Below are 18,092 nucleotides of genomic sequence, written 5' to 3'. Positions count from 1 at the left end.
GTTTTGTAGGCCTACAAGGTCCCATTTGCAAATATGCTCTTCAGAACTCATCTTGAATATTAGGAGGATAGTCCTTCAGTCGAATTTTGAACCAAATGGTGGTGGTGTGGGAAATTTGAAACAAATTAAGGTATGACATTGGAGTAAAATCAAAATATGAGATTGGATGGGTTTTTAGAATTTTAGGGTTTTGGAAATTGGGAAATTGGGGATTGGATGAATATGTGAAAATGGCCTTTGGGATGGGGAAGGGATGAGGAAGGTAATTTTAGAAAAATTGTTTTTGGGTTTCAAAACTACTCAAAAGTGTTTCATGCAAGAAACACATAGCTACTCAAAAGTGCGAATCCTTTCAAATTTGCTTAAATTCCAAACCGGCCCAACCGCAGTCAACCTGTGAGTTGTTAACACGACATTATCCTACTTGCGTATCATTTCAAATTTGCTTAAATTCCAAACCGGCCCAAGCCCAACTACGGCCCACTTTTGCTTCAAGTTGGACTGATGAGCAAAAATCCAAGTATAATTCCGGCCTATAACCCAACATTAAAAGCTCAAGCCTCTTAAGAATGCTCCAAACACCAAACTCAACCAGGGTTCAAATCCAGCCGCACAACAGCTCCACGTACCAACCAACAGTCCAGATTATTCCTCCCAATCACATCCGACGGCTTGCGGTAGATCACAAAGAACAGGGGTTAGGGCGTTTTCTCCGTCTCTCGTGATCTATTCGTTTAATCAGATCGGTGAATTTAGGGTTAGGGTTTTGAATTGTATGGAGATGGATTACGTGTCGGAGTTCCCTCTTTCACACATTGATCGGCGTCCAAGAAAGCGCCCCAGGTTTGCTTGGGACCCCCCTCAGCCTCACCCAAAGGTACACTTTTCACCCTTTATTTCATCAAATTTCTCAAAATTGTGGTTTTTTTTTTCCGTTTATTTAGGCTTTAATTTGTTTATTTTATTCATTCAATTAGGTTTTCAATTTTGAATTCATCCCAATTTTTCTTCGTTTGTGTGGTAAATTCGACTGGTTAGGAAATAATTTGAGGGTAGAAGATAGAAATGATTCCATTTTCCAAACTTCAGATCTCTTAGCTTTCTTGGATAATTTTAATGATTCCATTTTCCAAATTTCATGATCTCTTAGTTTTCTTGGATAATTTTGATCTTATCTAAAATATTGCCTCAGACAAACAACAACAACAACAAAGCCTTTTCCCACTAAGTGGGGTAAAAATATTGCCTCAGACATGAATTAATATTGTTTGAGGAAATTTAATTTTATAAGTAAATAATTTGGAATTGAATTACTGAATTGTTAGTATTTTCATGACGAAGCTCGAAATTTTTGTTATTCGGGTGTTATAATTTGCATACATTGATTTTCTGTTTGGTTGATTAGAAAAGATGAGGGAAAATGTTAGAAATGAATGATAGATGGGTAAGGGGTGAAGTTTTTGTATTAATGTTTGTATAGTGGAGTATGAATAAATGGCTGTGTGTAGGCTCAGTCAGGAATATATTATGAGCAAGATGTTGGAAATGGGACAAGCTTTGGACCTACGAGAGTACTCCCAGACCATCCTAGTGTTTTTGTAAAGGGGTTGACTCAAAAAGGCTCTCCCCCGCGGCGAGATGATGACAAAGATGGACATTACATGTTTGCGCTTGGAGAAAATTTAACATCTCGCTGTAATTACGTTCAATCACCATTGAAGAGTTTTTTCTTTTACATTCTTCATGTGTCTTTTTTATGCTGTATTTTAAACTTTCATAACCTAATAAATCACACTGATGTACTTCCAACTTTTTCATTTTTTTACTCAACGGTGTATTTCCAATAAAATTATTCACATAGAAAATCTACTTACAAGTAAAAAGTTCTAGGACCTTTACTTTGGACTTTAGGGTTGCTCTAGAATTTGAAAATATATGTATATATCTAAAGTGTTGAATCTTTCCTTATGGTTTATTCTTTTCCTTACTGTAAAAAGTTCTACTTACAAGTAAAAAGTTCTAGGACCTTTCCTTATGGTTTATTCTTTTCCTTACTTTGGACTTTAGGGTTGCTCTAGAAACTAGAATTTGAAAATATATGTATATATCTAAAGTGTTGAATCTTTCCTTATGGTTTATTCTTTTCCTTACTGTGTTCGTTACCTAGGATCTATCTTGCAAAAGAACGGAGAATTAGATGGAGATCTCAACCATAGAATACAAGCTGGATGGATGAAGTGGAAGAGTGCATCCGGCGTGTTGTGTGACCGCCGTATGCCACTGAAGCTCAAGGGAAAATTTTATAGGACGGCAATAAGGCCGGCAATGCTGTATGGCACAGAATGTTGGGCGGTGAAACATCAACACGTACACAAAATGGGTGTAGCGGAGATGAGGATGCTTCGTTGGATGTGTGGGCACACGAGAAAGGATAAGATTAGGAATGAGGATATCCGGGGTAAAGTAGGAGTAGCCGAAATTGAAGGAAAGATGAGAGAAAATCGGTTACGGTGGTTTGGACATGTGCAAAGAAGGCCTACTGACGCTCCGATTAGAAGATGCGACTATGGGACAGAGGTTCAGGGCCGAAGGGGTAGAGGAAGACCTAGGAAAACTTTGGAAGAGACTCTAAGAAAAGACTTAGAGTACTTGGATCTAACGAAGGACATGACACAGGATCGAGCACAATGGCGTTCTAAGATTCATATAGCCGATCCCACTCAGTGACTTGGATTTTCCAAGTCTCCAACCAAGAAGTTTTCCTCATTCGGGAAATTAAGGGAACACTACCCCAACCTACATGCTCCACTCAGAAAGCTTCAACATACAAGCTTCAACAAAAGAAAATTCAAAGAACTTAGCGAAGAAGGCTTTGGTGTATTTAACACAATACGTTGAAATGAAGGAAAGCTTATTTATTGATATCCCCGATAAGCTACAAATATGTACATATACATGAGTCAAAATAAACACACAAGAGGGAGCCTTCACAAAGGTTGCTTAGGAGAAGTCTCAGCAGTCGGTAGAGCCCCAGAAAGAGAAGGCACCGGAGGGGGATCATTTGGAGCCTCAGTACTGGACAGAACCCTAGAAGGAGGAGGCATCAGAGGTTGATCATTTGGAGCTTCATTACGCGGTACAGCCCCAGAAGACGAAGGCAATAAATGCCTTTGGAACAAACCCACAAATCTCTGATGATCAAGTAAAACCTGACCATCAGTTTCCTTCATCTGGTCAAGCTTCCTCTTCATGTTTGTAGCATAGTCATGTGCGAGCCGGTGCAACTGTTTATTCTCATGCTTGAGCCCTCTAATCTCCTGTTTGAGACTCATCACTTCAGCCGCCAATGATTCAACTTGGCGGGTTCGAGCAAATAGGCGTTGTGCCATATTAGACACAGAACCTGCACACTGAACACTGAGAGCCAGCGAATCCTTAACAGCTAACTCATCAGACCGTTTGGAAAGTAGTCTGTTATCTTTGGGAGTGAGAAGGTTCCTGGCCACCACCGCAGCGGTCATATCATTCTTCATCACGGAATCCCCAACGGTAAGAGGACCAGTTGGGGAGACGAAGGATGGGCGCCATATGTTGTCTGGAGAAGGCGGGGCTGCCTCTTCAACAAGGTTCAAGTCAAAACGACGGTCGGAGGGGCCAGACATTTTCAAAGGTGTTGAAGAGAGAAGAGGTCGGACAAATCAAGATCTTAGAAGTGCAAGAATGAAGCTTCTACTGGTGGAGATTCAAGTGTGCTTTGGAACTTAATGCCAGCCCCTATAAAAATCTGCACTCGACGGAGCTTCAGAAATCAAAGAGGCGCCTGCTCAGAAATCGAAGAGGCGTTTGCTTTCTCAAAAGTTGGGCTGCTTAGAGATCACGAGGGTTGATCTCAGAAATCGAAGAGCCGTTTGCTTTCTCAAAAGTTGGGCTGCTCAAAGACCACGAAGACCGATCTCAGAAATCGAAGAGGCGCTCGCTTTCTCAAAAGCTGGGCTCCCTAGAGACCACGAGGGCCGATCTCAGAAATCGAAGAGGCACCTACTTTTCCAGCCTTGTCAGCACCTGTCACACGCACACTTAGCTTTGCGGAAATTATGGGCATTCTGTCAAAGACTTCTGGGGAAGTAGAAAACACATGAATCTTACTGTTCAATCACCCACTTCCCACACGCAACAATAGCTCATGGGTACCACAGATAACTTTGCCAAAGTTCTCTGCCAAAGTTGAGCACGTGAAGCTTGCAGCTCCCACTACATCGCTCTGACCAAGAAGGGTAAAAGAATAGCAAAGAAACAGCACTAACAAAGTTTAGACCCATAAATTTTGAAGGTCTAGCTACCATATTATTACCCACAAGGGTAAAGGAACAGTACCACTGCTGGATAATTGGAAAGTCCATGTATGTCAACCTCTGTGCTTCGTGGCAAGGTAGACTAGCAAACATGCCCAACCTTTACTCACATTCGAGAAAACACTCCCAATAAGATTGCTTGCTCCAAAATCGAAGAGGCACCGTCCTCCGAATCTAAAGAGCCAGACTCCCAACATGACTACTTTCTTAAAAATCGAAGAGAGGGTAAAGGAACAGTACCATTGCTGGATAATTGGAAAGTCCCTGTGTGTCAACCTCTGTGCTTCGTGGCAAGGTAGACTAGCAAACATGCCCAACCTTTACTCACATTCGAGAAAACACTCCCAACAAGATTGCTTGCTCCAAAATCGAAGAGGCATCGCCCTCCGAATCTCGAGAGCCACTCTCCCAACATGATTACTTTCTCAAAAATCGAAGAGACACTGCTCCCCGAATCTCGAGAGCCAGACCCCCAGCATGATTGCTTTCTCAAAAATCGGTGAGGCACCGTTCTCCGAATCAATCGAAGAGGCGCTCGCTTTCTCAAAAGCTGGGCTGCTCAGAGACCACGAGGGCCGATCTCAGAAATCAAAGAGGCACCTACTTTTCTAGCCTTGTCAGCATCTGTCACACGCACACTCAGCTTTGCAGAAATTATGGGCATTCTGTCGAAGACTTCTGGTGAAGTAGAAAGCACATGAATCTTACTGTTCAATCACCCACTTCCCACACGCAACAATAACTCATGGGTACCACAGATCACTTTGCCAAAGTTCTCTGCCAAAGTTGAGCACGTGAAGCTTGCAGCTCCCACTACATCGCTCTGACCAAGAAAGGTAAAAGAATAGCAAAGAAACAGCACTAACAAAGTTTAGACACATAAATTTTGAAGGTCTAGCTACCATATTATTACCCACAAGGGTAAAGGAACAGTACCACTGCTGGATAATTGGAAAGTCCCTGTGTGTCAACCTCTGTGCTTCGTGGCAAGGTAGACTAGCAAACATGCCCAACCTTTACTCACATTCGAGAAAACAGTCCCAACAAGATTGCTTGCTCCAAAATAGAAGAGGCACCGTCCTCCGAATCTCGAGAGCCAGACTCCCAACATGACTACTTTCTCAAAATCGAAGAGAGGGTAAAGGAACAGTACCATTGCTGGATAATTGGAAAGTCCCTATGTGTCAACCTTTGTGCTTCGTGGCAAGGTAGACTAGCAAACATGTCCAACCTTTACTCACATTCGAGACAACACTCCCAACAAGATTGCTTGCCCCAAAATCGAAGAGGCACCGCCCTCCGAATCTCGAGAGCCAGACTCCCAACATGATTACTTCCTCAAAAATCGAAGAGACACTGCTCTCCGAATCTCGAGAGTCAGACCCCCAACATGATTGCTTTCTCAAAAATCGAAGAGGCATCGTTCTCCGAATCTCGAGAGCCAGATACCACAGACCACTTTTTCAAAGTGCTCTGACAGAGTTAAAACATGTGAAACTGGCAGCTCCCACTACCGTGCTATGACCAAGCAGGGTAAAGGAATAGCATTACTACTTGTTAGGGAGATTCCTATATATGTCGACCTCCATCCCCAACGGACAGGCAGACCTGCAAAAATGCTCAACCCTTCATCATATCTGAGAGGGCACTCCCAACAAAGCCTTTCGAAATATTCAGCTTTCTTTCCCCCCGATAATACCTCTGCAAACAAGCTATACTAGAGCAAGAATATCTCATATCATCAGGGTTAAAAGCAAGAGTATCCCATATCATGCTTTTTCCCTGTTTTTTCTTTTGGCCTTGTTTTTACCTGCAAGACAAGGAGAAAGAGAGCAATCAGTCAGCACTTGGAATCAAGCTTCCAGCCAGGAACTGACTGCCTGGAACCCCTTACTTGATTACTTACCTGGCATTGCTCTCGAGTACTCATCTTCAACATCTTATGTTTCCAGGGAAGATTCCGCATCTGCTTGAGGAACAGATAGGGCAAGTGCGAAGGATACAAGGAAGCATGTGGAGACAAGCGTAACAGCACACGTGCCGATACATCCATTACTCTGTCAAAAGCAAAAGTATCCCATATCAGCAGGGTGGAACGTACTCTAGATTTGATGGACTTGTTTTGACCCTCAAATTCTTCAGTCGGCCTTATACTCTGGAGGAAACCAGAAAACCCTCCAACTCAGTTCAAGAATAAGCCTGTGGAAAGTTACTTCTTCAAAAGCAAAAGTATCTCATATCATCTCTTCTCATTTTTCTTCTCTTTATCCTTCATGCTGCTGCAAGATGGGGAGAAGGTGAACAATCAGTCGGAGCTCTGATTGCTTACCTTGTCTGTCACCTCTTTCAGCAGACCCCCTAGCTCGGCGACTTGGGGGACTCCTACTACATGGTTTGTATCGCGCTTGACCAAGCCTGAAACTACAAGTAAGCTTCAAGTGAAATTGATACATTACCTTGTGCATCTCCACCAGTTAAAGATACCACCCTTGGATGGAGGAAGAGTACTTCCAGAGAAGATGCCACATCTACCTATGAGACAGATAAGGCAAGTCAAGACGACACCACACTCCGATACTTAGAAGTTTCGTGATTACGAGATCATTCTCCCACAATATTTCCTAATGTCATTTGTACTAAATCATTCACTCGTACTCACTAAAGGAGAGCTTGAACCTATGTACTTGTGTAAACCCTTCACAATTAATGAGAACTCTTCTATTCCGTGGACGTAGCCAATCTGGGTGAACCACGTACATCTTGTGTTTGCTTTCCTATCTCTATCCATTTATATACTTATCCACACTAATGACCGGAGCAATCTAGCGAAGATCACAAAAAGCGACCGTTTTCGTTACCTATGATCTATCTTGCAAGAGAACGGAGAATTAGATGGAGATCTCAACCATAGAATACGAGCTGGATGGAAAGAGTGCATCCGGCGTGTTGTGTGACCGTCGTAGGCCACTGAAGCTCAAGGGAAAATTTTATAGGACGGCAATAAAGCCAGCGATGTTGTATGGCAGAGAATGTTGGGTGGTGAAGCATCAACACGTACACAAAATGGGTGTAGCGGAGATGAGGATGCTTCGTGGGATGTGTGGGCACACGAGAAAGGATAAGATTGGGAATGAGGATATCCGAGGTACAGTAGGAGTAGCCGAAATTGTAGGAAAGATGAGAGAAAATCGGCTCTGGTGATTTGGACATGTGCAAAGAAGGCCGACTGACGCTCCGGTTCGAAGATGTGACTACGGGACAGAGGTTCAGGGCCGAAGGGGTAGAGGAAGACCTAGGAAAACTTTGGAAGAGACTCTAAGAAAAGACTTAGAGTACTTGGATCTAACGGAGGACATGACACAAAACCGAGCGCAATGGCGTTCTAGGATTCATATAGCCGACCCCACTTAGTGGGAAAAGGCTTTGTTGTTGTTGTTGTTGTTGTTGTAACACACACACACACACACATTGTTTTTTGTCAATATTTTTGGTTTGTAAAATATTTGTAGTTCTCTGGTTAAACTATTGTTTCTGTACTTGCAGATAAGATCCACCGAAAAATTGGTGAAGGTTAGGTTTTAACTGGATTTAGACCTATGTCTGGATGGGTTCCTGTACCTTTGATCTGTCTTCTCATATTTCTGCTCTTTGTATCGTGTAGGAACTTTTGGTCAGGTTTTGGAATGCTGGGATAGGGAAACAAAAGAAATGGTAGCTATAAAAGTTGTCAGGAGTATCAAGAAATACCGTGAAGCAGCAATGATTGAAGTTGATGTGCTACAGTTGCTTGGGAAGTATGACAGAAATGGAAGTCGGTGAGTATACTTATCCTGTCATGGTTATTTCTTTTGCTTCTTAGCAGTTGTAAAATGAAATTTGGGTCAATTGTTAAGTGGCTTTATTCTTTGCAGTTGTGTTCAAATACGGAACTGGTTTGACTATCGTAACCATATATGTATCGTAAGTATATGCTTGATTTTTTATAAAATGATTCCCCAACTTCACCAATATTTTGGGGGTTAAGACATTTTTGAATTTAAATGGTCTTAACAGGTATTTGAGATGCTTGGGCCAAGCTTATACGATTTCCTCCGGAAAAATAATTATCATGCATTTCCGGTTGATCTTGTCCGCGAACTTGGCAGGCAACTGTTGGAATGTGTAGCATGTGTGTAGTTGGACCTCTGTTGTTTCTCTTATCTCTCTAAGTTTACAGCAGCAGTTGTAGTATTCCATAAGTTTTTACCTTTCTTTCTTTAAAATTTACCCGTAGTTTCTGCTTTTTTCTTTTTAGTAAAGCTTACTTCCATGACATGTATGAATACCTTGTGAGCATCTTTTATTGGACTGGAAAATGAATTTAAATTGCAACACTACTAGTTTTTATGCTTCCTGTGGCGTGTAACTTTTGCAGTCATGCATGATATGCGTCTCATCCATACCGACATGAAGCCTGAGAACATACTATTTGTTTCTTCAGAATACATTAAAGTACCCGACAATAAGGTATTTCTTCTTGTGATCATAATTATATTGTTCTGCAGTTAGTGTTTTCTTATTCCTTTTTGCCCCTTCAGATGACACGGTTCGCTTATTGTTTGTACCTCTTATCTGAATCCAGTTCACTTATTGAAAATTGTCATTTGCTTTTATTTCTTTGCTGTCACAGTTTTCATCCCGGCCACCAAAAGATGGAACCAGTTATAGAAGGTTGCCAAAGTCTAGTGCTATCAAGGTTATTGATTTTGGCAGCACAGCCTATGAGCATCAAGAGCACAATTACATTGTGTCGACAAGGCACTACCGGGCACCTGAGGTTATTCTGGGTATGCTATTACTATGCCTTCTGTTATCTTGCGAATCATTTGCATTTTGAATATTTGCTATCAATTTATATCTTAACATTCATAAGATTGTTAATATTTACAGGACTTGGATGGAGTTATCCATGTGACATATGGAGTGTTGGTTGCATCTTGGTAGAGTTGTGTTCGGTATGTCTCTGAATTATAATGGTCCATCAGTCTCTGCCAGATTTCTGGATTAGAAAAAAATGTATAGAACTTCTGAGAAAAAAAGAATGAATTTCTTTACAGGGAGAAGCTTTGTTTCAGACACACGAGAACTTGGAACACCTGGCTATGATGGAGAGGGTTTTAGGTCCAATGCCACATCACATGTTGAAAAGAGTGGAGTATGTGGTTTCTTGAGGAATTTCGTCGTAATTTTCATATCTTAAGGTTCAGATCACATCAGTTAGCCTATATTCACCACTGTCTCCTTTGCTACTTCTGTATTCTTGGTTCAGCCGTCATGCTGAGAAGTATCTCAGACGGGGTAGATTGGACTGGCCAGAAGGTGCAACTTCTCGAGAAAGTATTAAAGCTGTTTTAAAGCTACATCGGCTCCAGGTATATAGAATCTTGCACTTTTACACACTTGCTTTGGAACACGTCCAGACGAGTTATTCAAATAAAACCTTTAAGGTTAATCAATTTATATAATTTTTGGCAGAATATAGTGATGCAGCATGTCGATCATTCAGCTGGTGATCTCATCGACCTCCTGCAAGGTCTCCTTAGATTTGATCCCTCCAACAGGCTAACAGCTCCAGAAGCCCTTAGGCATCCCTTCTTTACCAGGGATCATTACCGGAGGTTTTAGCCAGTTGGAAAATTCATTCTTGCATTGTTAGTAGGTTTGCTTGGAGTGGATTACGGAGTAGTGGCTTATTGAAGAGCGGGGTTTTCTTGCTTTCCTGATTGTCATTTCTTGGCATACACAAAGATGAAGGGGCTCGCCGGGAACCCTGGATTTCTGTACTTTCACATCTGCACGAAAGCTAATGTAAATATCCTGTTCTCACCAGTTTCTCCTTGTTCGATTTTGCACCATGAAGATGAAATGTAACAAGTTTTCGATACAATAAGGTGTGATGCGCTTTCTGAACAAGTTTGGCGTTCGCCCTGTGTATTTGTTTGTTTATGTTTTCTCAGTATACTATCACTCTGTAACATGTTTCACGTATTGCAATAAATATCATTCTTCTTGTCTTGTACATTGTCAAAAAGCTGGTCTGCTTTTATTTTCTGCTGCTTGAGAAATTACAGTGCAGTAGTTGGGAAGTAATTTACGAAAATTCGATGCTTGAAACACAATCCAAGAAAAAAAAGAAGCAAACAATGACCTACTGTTTTGTCTTGCATTTTCTGGCGACCAGAACTCCATCAGGAGGTCTAGTGAGCACAACTTGGCAGTCCCCGTGCAACCAGTAGGAGTACCGGAGGATGTTTCCGAAGTTAGCTCGTGCTCGGAAATACCCCTTGACCTCAAATCTGGCCCGATCGGTCTCCATCTCCTTCTTGAGCCTTATGCTTTCCAGCACACCGAGACGAACCTGGCTAGCCACCATATGAACATTTGCGAACATGGACTGACGCCTCTGTGCAGAGAAGGGTTCTATGTACTGCGTAGCAACGCGGGTATTTCCGTAATAAAGATCAATGATCAGGTTGCTAAAGTCAACGCTGACCTTCTTGTTTGGGTTGGTGAAGTTTGCCAGCACTGTAACGTCGGCATTGAGAAGATATCCCATGTCAAGATACGCTGCGTTTAGTGTGGCGGAAGAGACGTCGAATTTCGGAGTCCGGGGACGAAAAACAAGATAGACTATGAGAACCACTAGGCCGGTTAAGATAACGAGAACCCAAAAAATTGCACAGCAAATGGCTCCTGACCATGCGAGGACATTGGTTTTTTTAGGCCGTGGTGCGTGCAAGCCCTGTTGGCGAGTATGCCGGCCATGCGGCTGCCCTTGTGGGTATGGCCGACGATGTTGCTCGTCTTCGCGATCATGATGCGGGGCTGGCACCATTGGAACTATAGGGGGGGTTTTCTGGCCTTGATGCTTTTTCAGAGGACGCTGTTCTCCTTCATGATCATCGTATGGGCCAGCCACATGGGTTTTCTGGCCTGGATGTTTTGTCCGAGGCTGTTGGTCTTCATGATCAAGGTGGGGGGTTTGCTGGTCTGTCCGAGGAGGATGTTCTTCAAGGTTTGGATGAAATGACACCAAATGACCCGCCGGATGCTTAGACCGGGGCCGGCGGGGTGGCTGTAATTGTCTTGTTCCTGGCTCAACTTGTTGTTCGGGGGGATGCGGTCCAGGCCATTGTGGTCTGAGGTTGGGCTGCTCAGGGTGCTGCCCAGGGTGATGTGGGAGTGGCACCGATGAACTGTGTGGGGATGTTTGGGGAAGTTGTTCTGGATATTGTGACGGATATGGCCGGACAAAATGGGGGTTGGTGTCACCACGGTGAGACATGGCGGCACAGAGTAGTACTGAGAAATGAACAAGTGAAGGATAGAGTGGATGCAGAATAAAATAGTAAGGAAGGAGCTGGTGTTAGAGAATGACTTGAAGAAAACTTCAAGGATTATTTTTTTTTGAAAAGGCAAAGAATCAAAATGTAGCTAAGCGTGGGACGCAAGTCATCTTCCGTGACAACTTTTTCTGTATGTGCTTCCGAGTTCTGAGTATTTTAGAGTGGCATCCAATTTACATATTTACCCCTGATACCCAGCTTGCCTAAAGCTAAATGCTACAGAAGATACAGACTTCAACTGGATATAAACACTCTCTCTGCCAAATATACCACTCAACACTAACTTGTTCATGAACAGAGAACATCTTTAATCGTTACCGAATGATGTTGTGATGTGACTCGGAGTCCCGGTCAGCAGGTGTGTTGTAACTGTGAAAACTAGTAGTGATTCCTTGGAAGTTCTCGTTGCTTTCTTCCATCCTCAAGACTCCAGCAAGGCAAGGATGCCCAAGCTTCTTTATTCCGCTTTTCTTCACGAGGACACGGCCGAAATTTTTGGTTGTTCTCTCTGCTAATCCCTACATGCGAAGGAAAAGTACAAATGCCATCATTCTTAAATCTTCTAGAATAACATCCAACCCAAGTAAGAAAAAGAGGGAAGGATAAGGAGCAGAAGGTCCGACACTCACTGCATTTCGAATAAGAAGCCGTACTTCAGCATTTTCACGCCCAAACTAATAGTGCTCTCACATTAGCATTCGTAAAAATTATCTGCAGCCTCTGCATGTCATCTATAAGCACAAGAGGGTCACGGTGCACCCTAAGAAAATAAAGAACAAAGGGAACGAGAATCTGAACTCTAGATTGCTTACATCATCTCATCTTACTTCAAAAATGAAAACGAGAATCAAAACTCTAGATTGCTTCAGAACTATATTGGTAAATAACACTTAAGGCTAGGCATGTAATCAAGACCAAGAACTCAGCCATAATTAAAGGTTGACTTCATCAGTCCAGAAATTAATAAGGATACCGAATCAATATGTAGTTCTGAAATCTTCATTAGGCATCCCCTTAGTTGACCTTCCTTGGACAAATTGGGAGTGATAAAACTAGAATGAGAGGAAAGGTAAGCAATTACCTTGAAGTAGTCTGGTTCTTGCAAAGCCCGCTTGCATTATCTATTGTCCCTCAGGACAAAGAAAAGAACAAAGTAGGTTGAAGTACCTTTTGGCATTTTTAGCAGAATGCGTCAAGTTAGGGAGGCAAATCATACATGGACACATCCTTCTACTATGATAGTGCCACTGTCAATTTTTAATGACGGTGAAATATATTGTCATAAACACTGGAATATATCCAGGATATCTTTACACTTATTCAGCACACAATGTAAAGGCTAAACATCCATGGCTCCCTTGTCTATCTTCCCCCCACGTCCTCATTCACACCCATGCATATTGTTTGACGACACTCACAAACAGCAGAATACCTGTACTTATCTTCATATCAAAAGGCAATATATGTACATAAATCAATCCTACAAGCTCGTACCTGAGTTGTTTGTAGCTTGCCAGAAAGAGCACAAGGTGGTAACAAGACCAGGCTTGATGAGGTGAAATCCTCTCTAACAAGTGCCTCTTACTATTGACTCTGTGATAGACCAGACAATACGATAGCATAATCATTAGAACCACTAAACCATATCTAACATAAAAACAGGTCAGTAGCATCACAGGTTCCATAATAAGCACCAAAACTTACACAACTTGTTACCCAAAAAATTTATACAACTGAACGTGAACTACAAAAATCAGTATAACTGTATTGACATATATTGGTACATGAACATAAAAACTACAAGGGTTCCTATAATATACTAACCGTTTAGCATTTTCATGCAGCATCTTTTGAATTGATGGCATTAACCAGAGTCTTGGAGAAAGCTCCATCAAGAGTAAAGCCCTTTTCCATCATCTGATCCCATACCCTACAAGCGACTGACAGCTTATTCTCCCTTATGAGACCTCCAATTATCAATTTAAAAGTTACCCCGTCAGCACTACACCCTCTAGTCTGCATTTCCTCGTAGAGATGCATAGCGTCACTCACTTTAGAAGCCTTGAGCAGCCCGTTAATGAGAGCATTATATGAAATCACATCAGGGGTGATTCCCTTCTCAAACATTTCACTGAAAACACTATAAGCCATTTCAATCTTCCCATTCTTACATAGGTGATCAACTATTGTAGTGTAAAATATACAGTCAAGCAACAGACCCATCGCTGTTGTCTGATCAAGAAGCTTCTTGGCTATCTCTGAACTACCTTCTCTTAAAAAGGCATTTATAAGAATAGTGAATGTAACCAAATCTGGCACAGTGCCCTTGTGACGCATTTCCTCAAACAATTTGTAGGCACTTCGGGTACGGCTTGCCTTGCAAAATGATGTAATGATGGTATTGTACGACACAACATTACACAACCCCTTTGGCTCCATCCTAGTTCTCATCAACAAATACGCCTTATCCGGTCTATTAACTTTACAAAGGCCCATGAGAAGCTGATTATAACTATACACATCAGGTTCCATCCCACCCCTCTCCATTTTCTTCATCAACTTCTCAGCCTCCTCCAACATGAACTGATTACAACAATAATTCAACAACACATTGTGAGTAACCAAATCTGGCTCGCAACCATTTCTCTTCATAAATGACTTGATTGCTTGTGCCTTATCAATCCTACCGGCACGACAAAACCCACTAATCAACGCATTATAAATCAAACTACTAAAATTAACACTACCCTTCACTTCATCAATGACAAGGTCATAAGCCAAATCAACCTTCCCACCCTTGCACAACCCAACAACCAGCGCCGTGCACGCAATGTTATCAGGCCTGAACCCTTTCTTAATCATACCATTCCAAATATCAACTGCCGTATCAAATTGTCCAGCTTTACACAACCCATCAATAATTATAGTATACGATACACCATCCGGCTCTCTTCCTTTGTCAACCATCCTATGAAGCAATTCCAAAGCGAAATCCATCCTGTCTTCTTGGCACAGAAGATTCAAATATATATTGAAAGCCCAGATGTCAGGCAATGCCCCAATCCTATCCATGTCTCGAAGAAGCTTCTCAATGAGGGTGAAATTTCTAATCTTGCACAAGCCAGAAATGAACCTTGAGTAAGTAAAGGGGTCCAATGAGAACCCCTTCGGCACCATTTCGTAGTAGTAGTGCTCGGCGAGATCGTACCGCGAGTGCTTGACGAGTACGCCGATGAAGCGGTTGTAGTCGACGCTGAAGACCCGGCAGTCCGAGTGGGTCATTTCGTCGAACACCTGTAGTGCTTGATCGATGAGGCCAGTTTTCACGTAGTACACTATGCGGCTCCGGTATATGAGGCGGTGAACGCCAAGACTACGATACATATCAGAGTGAATGCATAGCAGAGACAGTCAAGGAGCTTAATGCGTCGGAGTGTATGGCATCCGGCGGAGAGGAAAACGGGGGACTACAGCCCCGGAAATGGAGACGGCGGAGGGAAGAGCGGGTTTAGCTGCAGGTGAAACGACGTCGGTTCCCGAAGCCATTCGATAGGAGGTATAGCTGCAGCAGCTGCCAAGGCTACCTGGTTTCAACAATGGTGGTGATGGACTCAATGCGGCGCGGGGCAGGGGAGGGTGGGTGGATTTGGGTTTGGGTTTGGGTTTGTTGGGTTTCAAGATTTTCTGTTGGGCTGTGTATTTGGGCTGGCCTGAATTGGAAGTTAAGTATGTTTCTTTTGGGTTTGAGTTGGGCTTTGAGTTTTGAAGACAGCTTGTGTTGGCCCAATCTCATTTGCATCCGGACTTGCTAATAATAAACAAGTACGACATCGTCTTACCACAGTGGTGGAAAATATTAAGCTTATGCATTTTGGTGCGGGTTTGATCTTCATCAACAATTAACTTCTAATTTACTAATAATATCGCTCAGTTAAAAAATAAAAGCAAGTATGACATGCAATATAAGACAAGTTTGTGTTGGGTAGGGGACCGGATAAAAATGGCAATTTGATTCTTTCTTTCTTGGCCACCTTTCTTGACCAATATTTTCTATTTCTGCTATGATAATTTATTTTCTTCTTTTCTTTTGGTGCAACTAATGTGGACTACACTAAAAAGGTTTAGCGTAACAATAATGACTGAAAGTTGATGATTAAATTATTAATTAAGTGTTGATTAACATGCTTATTTTTTATTGACAACATTATATAGTTTACCAATTTAATTTACAAATTTAATTCCAAAAAAAAAAAATCGACCATTTATACCATTTTAAATTAAATAAACAAACATATAATATAACTTCATGTTATAGTGAAGGGACTTATTCTGTGGGCGAAATTTGTAAATTTAAAATGTAATTTTGCCTTAACTTATTAGTGCATAAAATCTAAGCATGGATTATGCATGCAAGTTATTCTGTATTTGTTGGTCAAATATCAACCGCTTATCCATCCCATCAGTTTGGAAGTTTGAACAAATCGTCCTTGAACAACAAGGCAATTTTGTCAATTCCTGGTCACACATTTTTGTTTTTTTTCTTGTCACTTGTTGTTTAATTGGAGCTATGATTTGCAATACCAATTGTCATAATAATTACCATGGTTCTAAAAATCCCCGCCTAGTGCTGTCTAAGTCCCGTCTAGCACCGCTTAAGCGCTAAGTTGTTGGCTACCGCTCCGATTAGTTTCTAAGCATTTGAAAATTAAGAAAGTGCGCGTAGACCTGCTTAGGTTTCCATATAGCCCGCCTAAACCCACCTTAGCATCCGCTTACGTCGCGACTCTCACTTAGACATAAAATCAATAACTTTCTTTTTGCATTTTATTTTGCCAATAAAATGTAAGAGACTTGCTAAATACTTAGATGAACACTCATTAAATGTTTATTCCCCATATTTTCAATATGTTCTAATACTTTATAATCTATATAACATTTTATTTTACAATTTATGTAAGCCAATACAATTATACGTTTTTTAAGTATAAATAGGCACTTATCTATACAATATATAATTAATTTACTTAAATCCGTCTAGTTCGCTTATGCCCCCCAACTAGCTGCCTAATTAGCGCCTATCGTTTTTTAGAACATTAATAATTACCACTTTTGCACCTCCATTCAACTTGGATTAATGGAGTTTTGGAGGTGTTATGCTTGTTGGTTGCTCGATTCTAATTGGTAAAATAAACCGGGAAGTAGAATGTTGGACTCAATTGTCACTGCCGTTCTGGTCGTGTGACAGTTTGTCTTCCTCGTTAAGTATTAGGGTTTCAAAACTTTGAACAGTTTGAGGCCTTCCAGAAATGGCATGACCAAGAAAACATTTCCTCAAAGATCAACGAGCCATGTTTAGTTTCTGACATTCTTTACTGGGAGGTTCAAACACTGGAAAAGGGATCCTCTATGGATCCCTTTCCACCAAATCCACATAGTCCGAGATTTGGATCGTTGGAATTTGATCAAACGGCTACAGTTATTATCATTTTTAAAGAGGCACCATATTTGTAGCCGTTGGATCAAATTTCAACGATCCGAATCCCGAACTAGGTGGATTAGGTGGAAAGGAATCCGAAGAGGATTCCTTTCCCAAACACTGATCAAAATTACCAGAACGCATGACCACAAATTAGGGTTGATATAATATAATATTGGTTTGGTGCTTACGTTTTGGTGTCCCTCATTCACAAAACTAGTAAAATACATTATTTATTTTGGACAATGATTGTTTGCCCTCCTTGTTCCCGTGCCTTCCTGTTTTGTGTGGTCACGGTTAAGCCACGTCAACATTTTATATTATTTTTTTTATAGAGATAATAAGACAAAAATGAATAGTAATATAAAATGTTGATGTGGCTTAACCGTGACCACACAAACAGGAGGGCATGAGATGGCACAGGAACAAGAAGAGCAGACAATCCTTGTCCATTTATTTTACATCACGATGGTAGTGTGTAGAACTTGACCCTCACTATAGTTCAAAATTTGATCTTTTACTTGCTTTGAAATTGAGAACACATGTTTGCCCATTTCCTATGTCCTTCTCGAAACAACTTTAGCTCAACTTGGGTCATGTAATAAGAGAGATAAATATAACATGATATAATTTGCCATAAGGAGATACTCCCCTCCCCAATGTACAAGTTAATTTATGCATCAAAAAATCTCGATTAAGGAAAAAAAAACTCTTCAACAAGTTGTCTAACTAATATCTCTCAAATCTCAAAAATGAAATCCACATTAAATTATCAAATACATAAAATCTTGTACCTTTAAAAAAATTGTACGAAACTACAACATGATGGTTTAGTGGTTGAGGACGAATTTAAACTCTATTTCACAGGGCAAATTATGG

The 18,092-nt window shown here is 41.3% G+C and overlaps 3 protein-coding genes across 9 annotated transcripts; 1 reads left to right on the top strand and 2 right to left on the bottom strand.

Moving 5' to 3' along the window:
* Nucleotides 1–561: 561 nt before the first annotated feature.
* On the top strand, nt 562–10,410 carry LOC103414458 (serine/threonine-protein kinase AFC1-like). Of its 7 annotated transcripts, XM_070810377.1 has the most exons (12): nt 562–877; nt 1,509–1,695; nt 7,896–7,922; nt 8,014–8,167; nt 8,264–8,312; nt 8,406–8,520; nt 8,767–8,858; nt 9,022–9,178; nt 9,282–9,346; nt 9,449–9,546; nt 9,661–9,763; nt 9,867–10,410. In XM_070810377.1, the coding sequence occupies exons 1-12, from the start codon at nt 776–778 to the stop codon at nt 10,014–10,016; spliced, it is 1,299 nt and encodes a 432-aa protein (XP_070666478.1). In that variant the 5' UTR covers nt 562–775; the 3' UTR covers nt 10,017–10,410. The 7 variants fall into 7 exon arrangements, with proteins under 7 accessions (XP_070666478.1, XP_070666475.1, XP_070666481.1 ...); XM_070810374.1 differs by lacking the exon at nt 1,509–1,695 and having other exon boundaries at nt 673–877; XM_070810375.1 differs by lacking the exon at nt 7,896–7,922 and having other exon boundaries at nt 746–877.
* A 129-nt stretch (nt 10,411–10,539) lies between these two features.
* On the bottom strand, nt 10,540–11,676 carry LOC103452387 (NDR1/HIN1-like protein 13). The gene has a single exon (XM_008391878.2). The coding sequence runs from the start codon at nt 11,674–11,676 to the stop codon at nt 10,540–10,542; it is 1,137 nt and encodes a 378-aa protein (XP_008390100.1).
* Nucleotides 11,677–11,757: 81 nt separating this feature from the next.
* On the bottom strand, nt 11,758–15,341 carry LOC103452042 (pentatricopeptide repeat-containing protein At1g13040, mitochondrial-like). Its single transcript, XM_008391517.4, has 4 exons — nt 13,562–15,341; nt 13,232–13,330; nt 12,367–12,468; nt 11,758–12,255 (listed from the first exon to the last, which is right to left on the bottom strand). Exon 1 carries the CDS (start codon nt 15,119–15,121, stop codon nt 13,574–13,576), a length of 1,548 nt encoding a protein of 515 aa, XP_008389739.1. The 5' UTR covers nt 15,122–15,341; the 3' UTR covers nt 11,758–12,255; nt 12,367–12,468; nt 13,232–13,330; nt 13,562–13,573.
* Between the last annotated feature and the right edge of the window lie 2,751 nt (nt 15,342–18,092).

Source organism: Malus domestica, chromosome 13 (genome assembly GCF_042453785.1).
Source record: "Malus domestica chromosome 13, GDT2T_hap1".
Taxonomy (NCBI): domain Eukaryota; kingdom Viridiplantae; phylum Streptophyta; class Magnoliopsida; order Rosales; family Rosaceae; genus Malus; species Malus domestica.
Note: the sequence above shows the minus strand (reverse complement) of the source record. Positions and strands in the feature narration are given on the sequence as shown.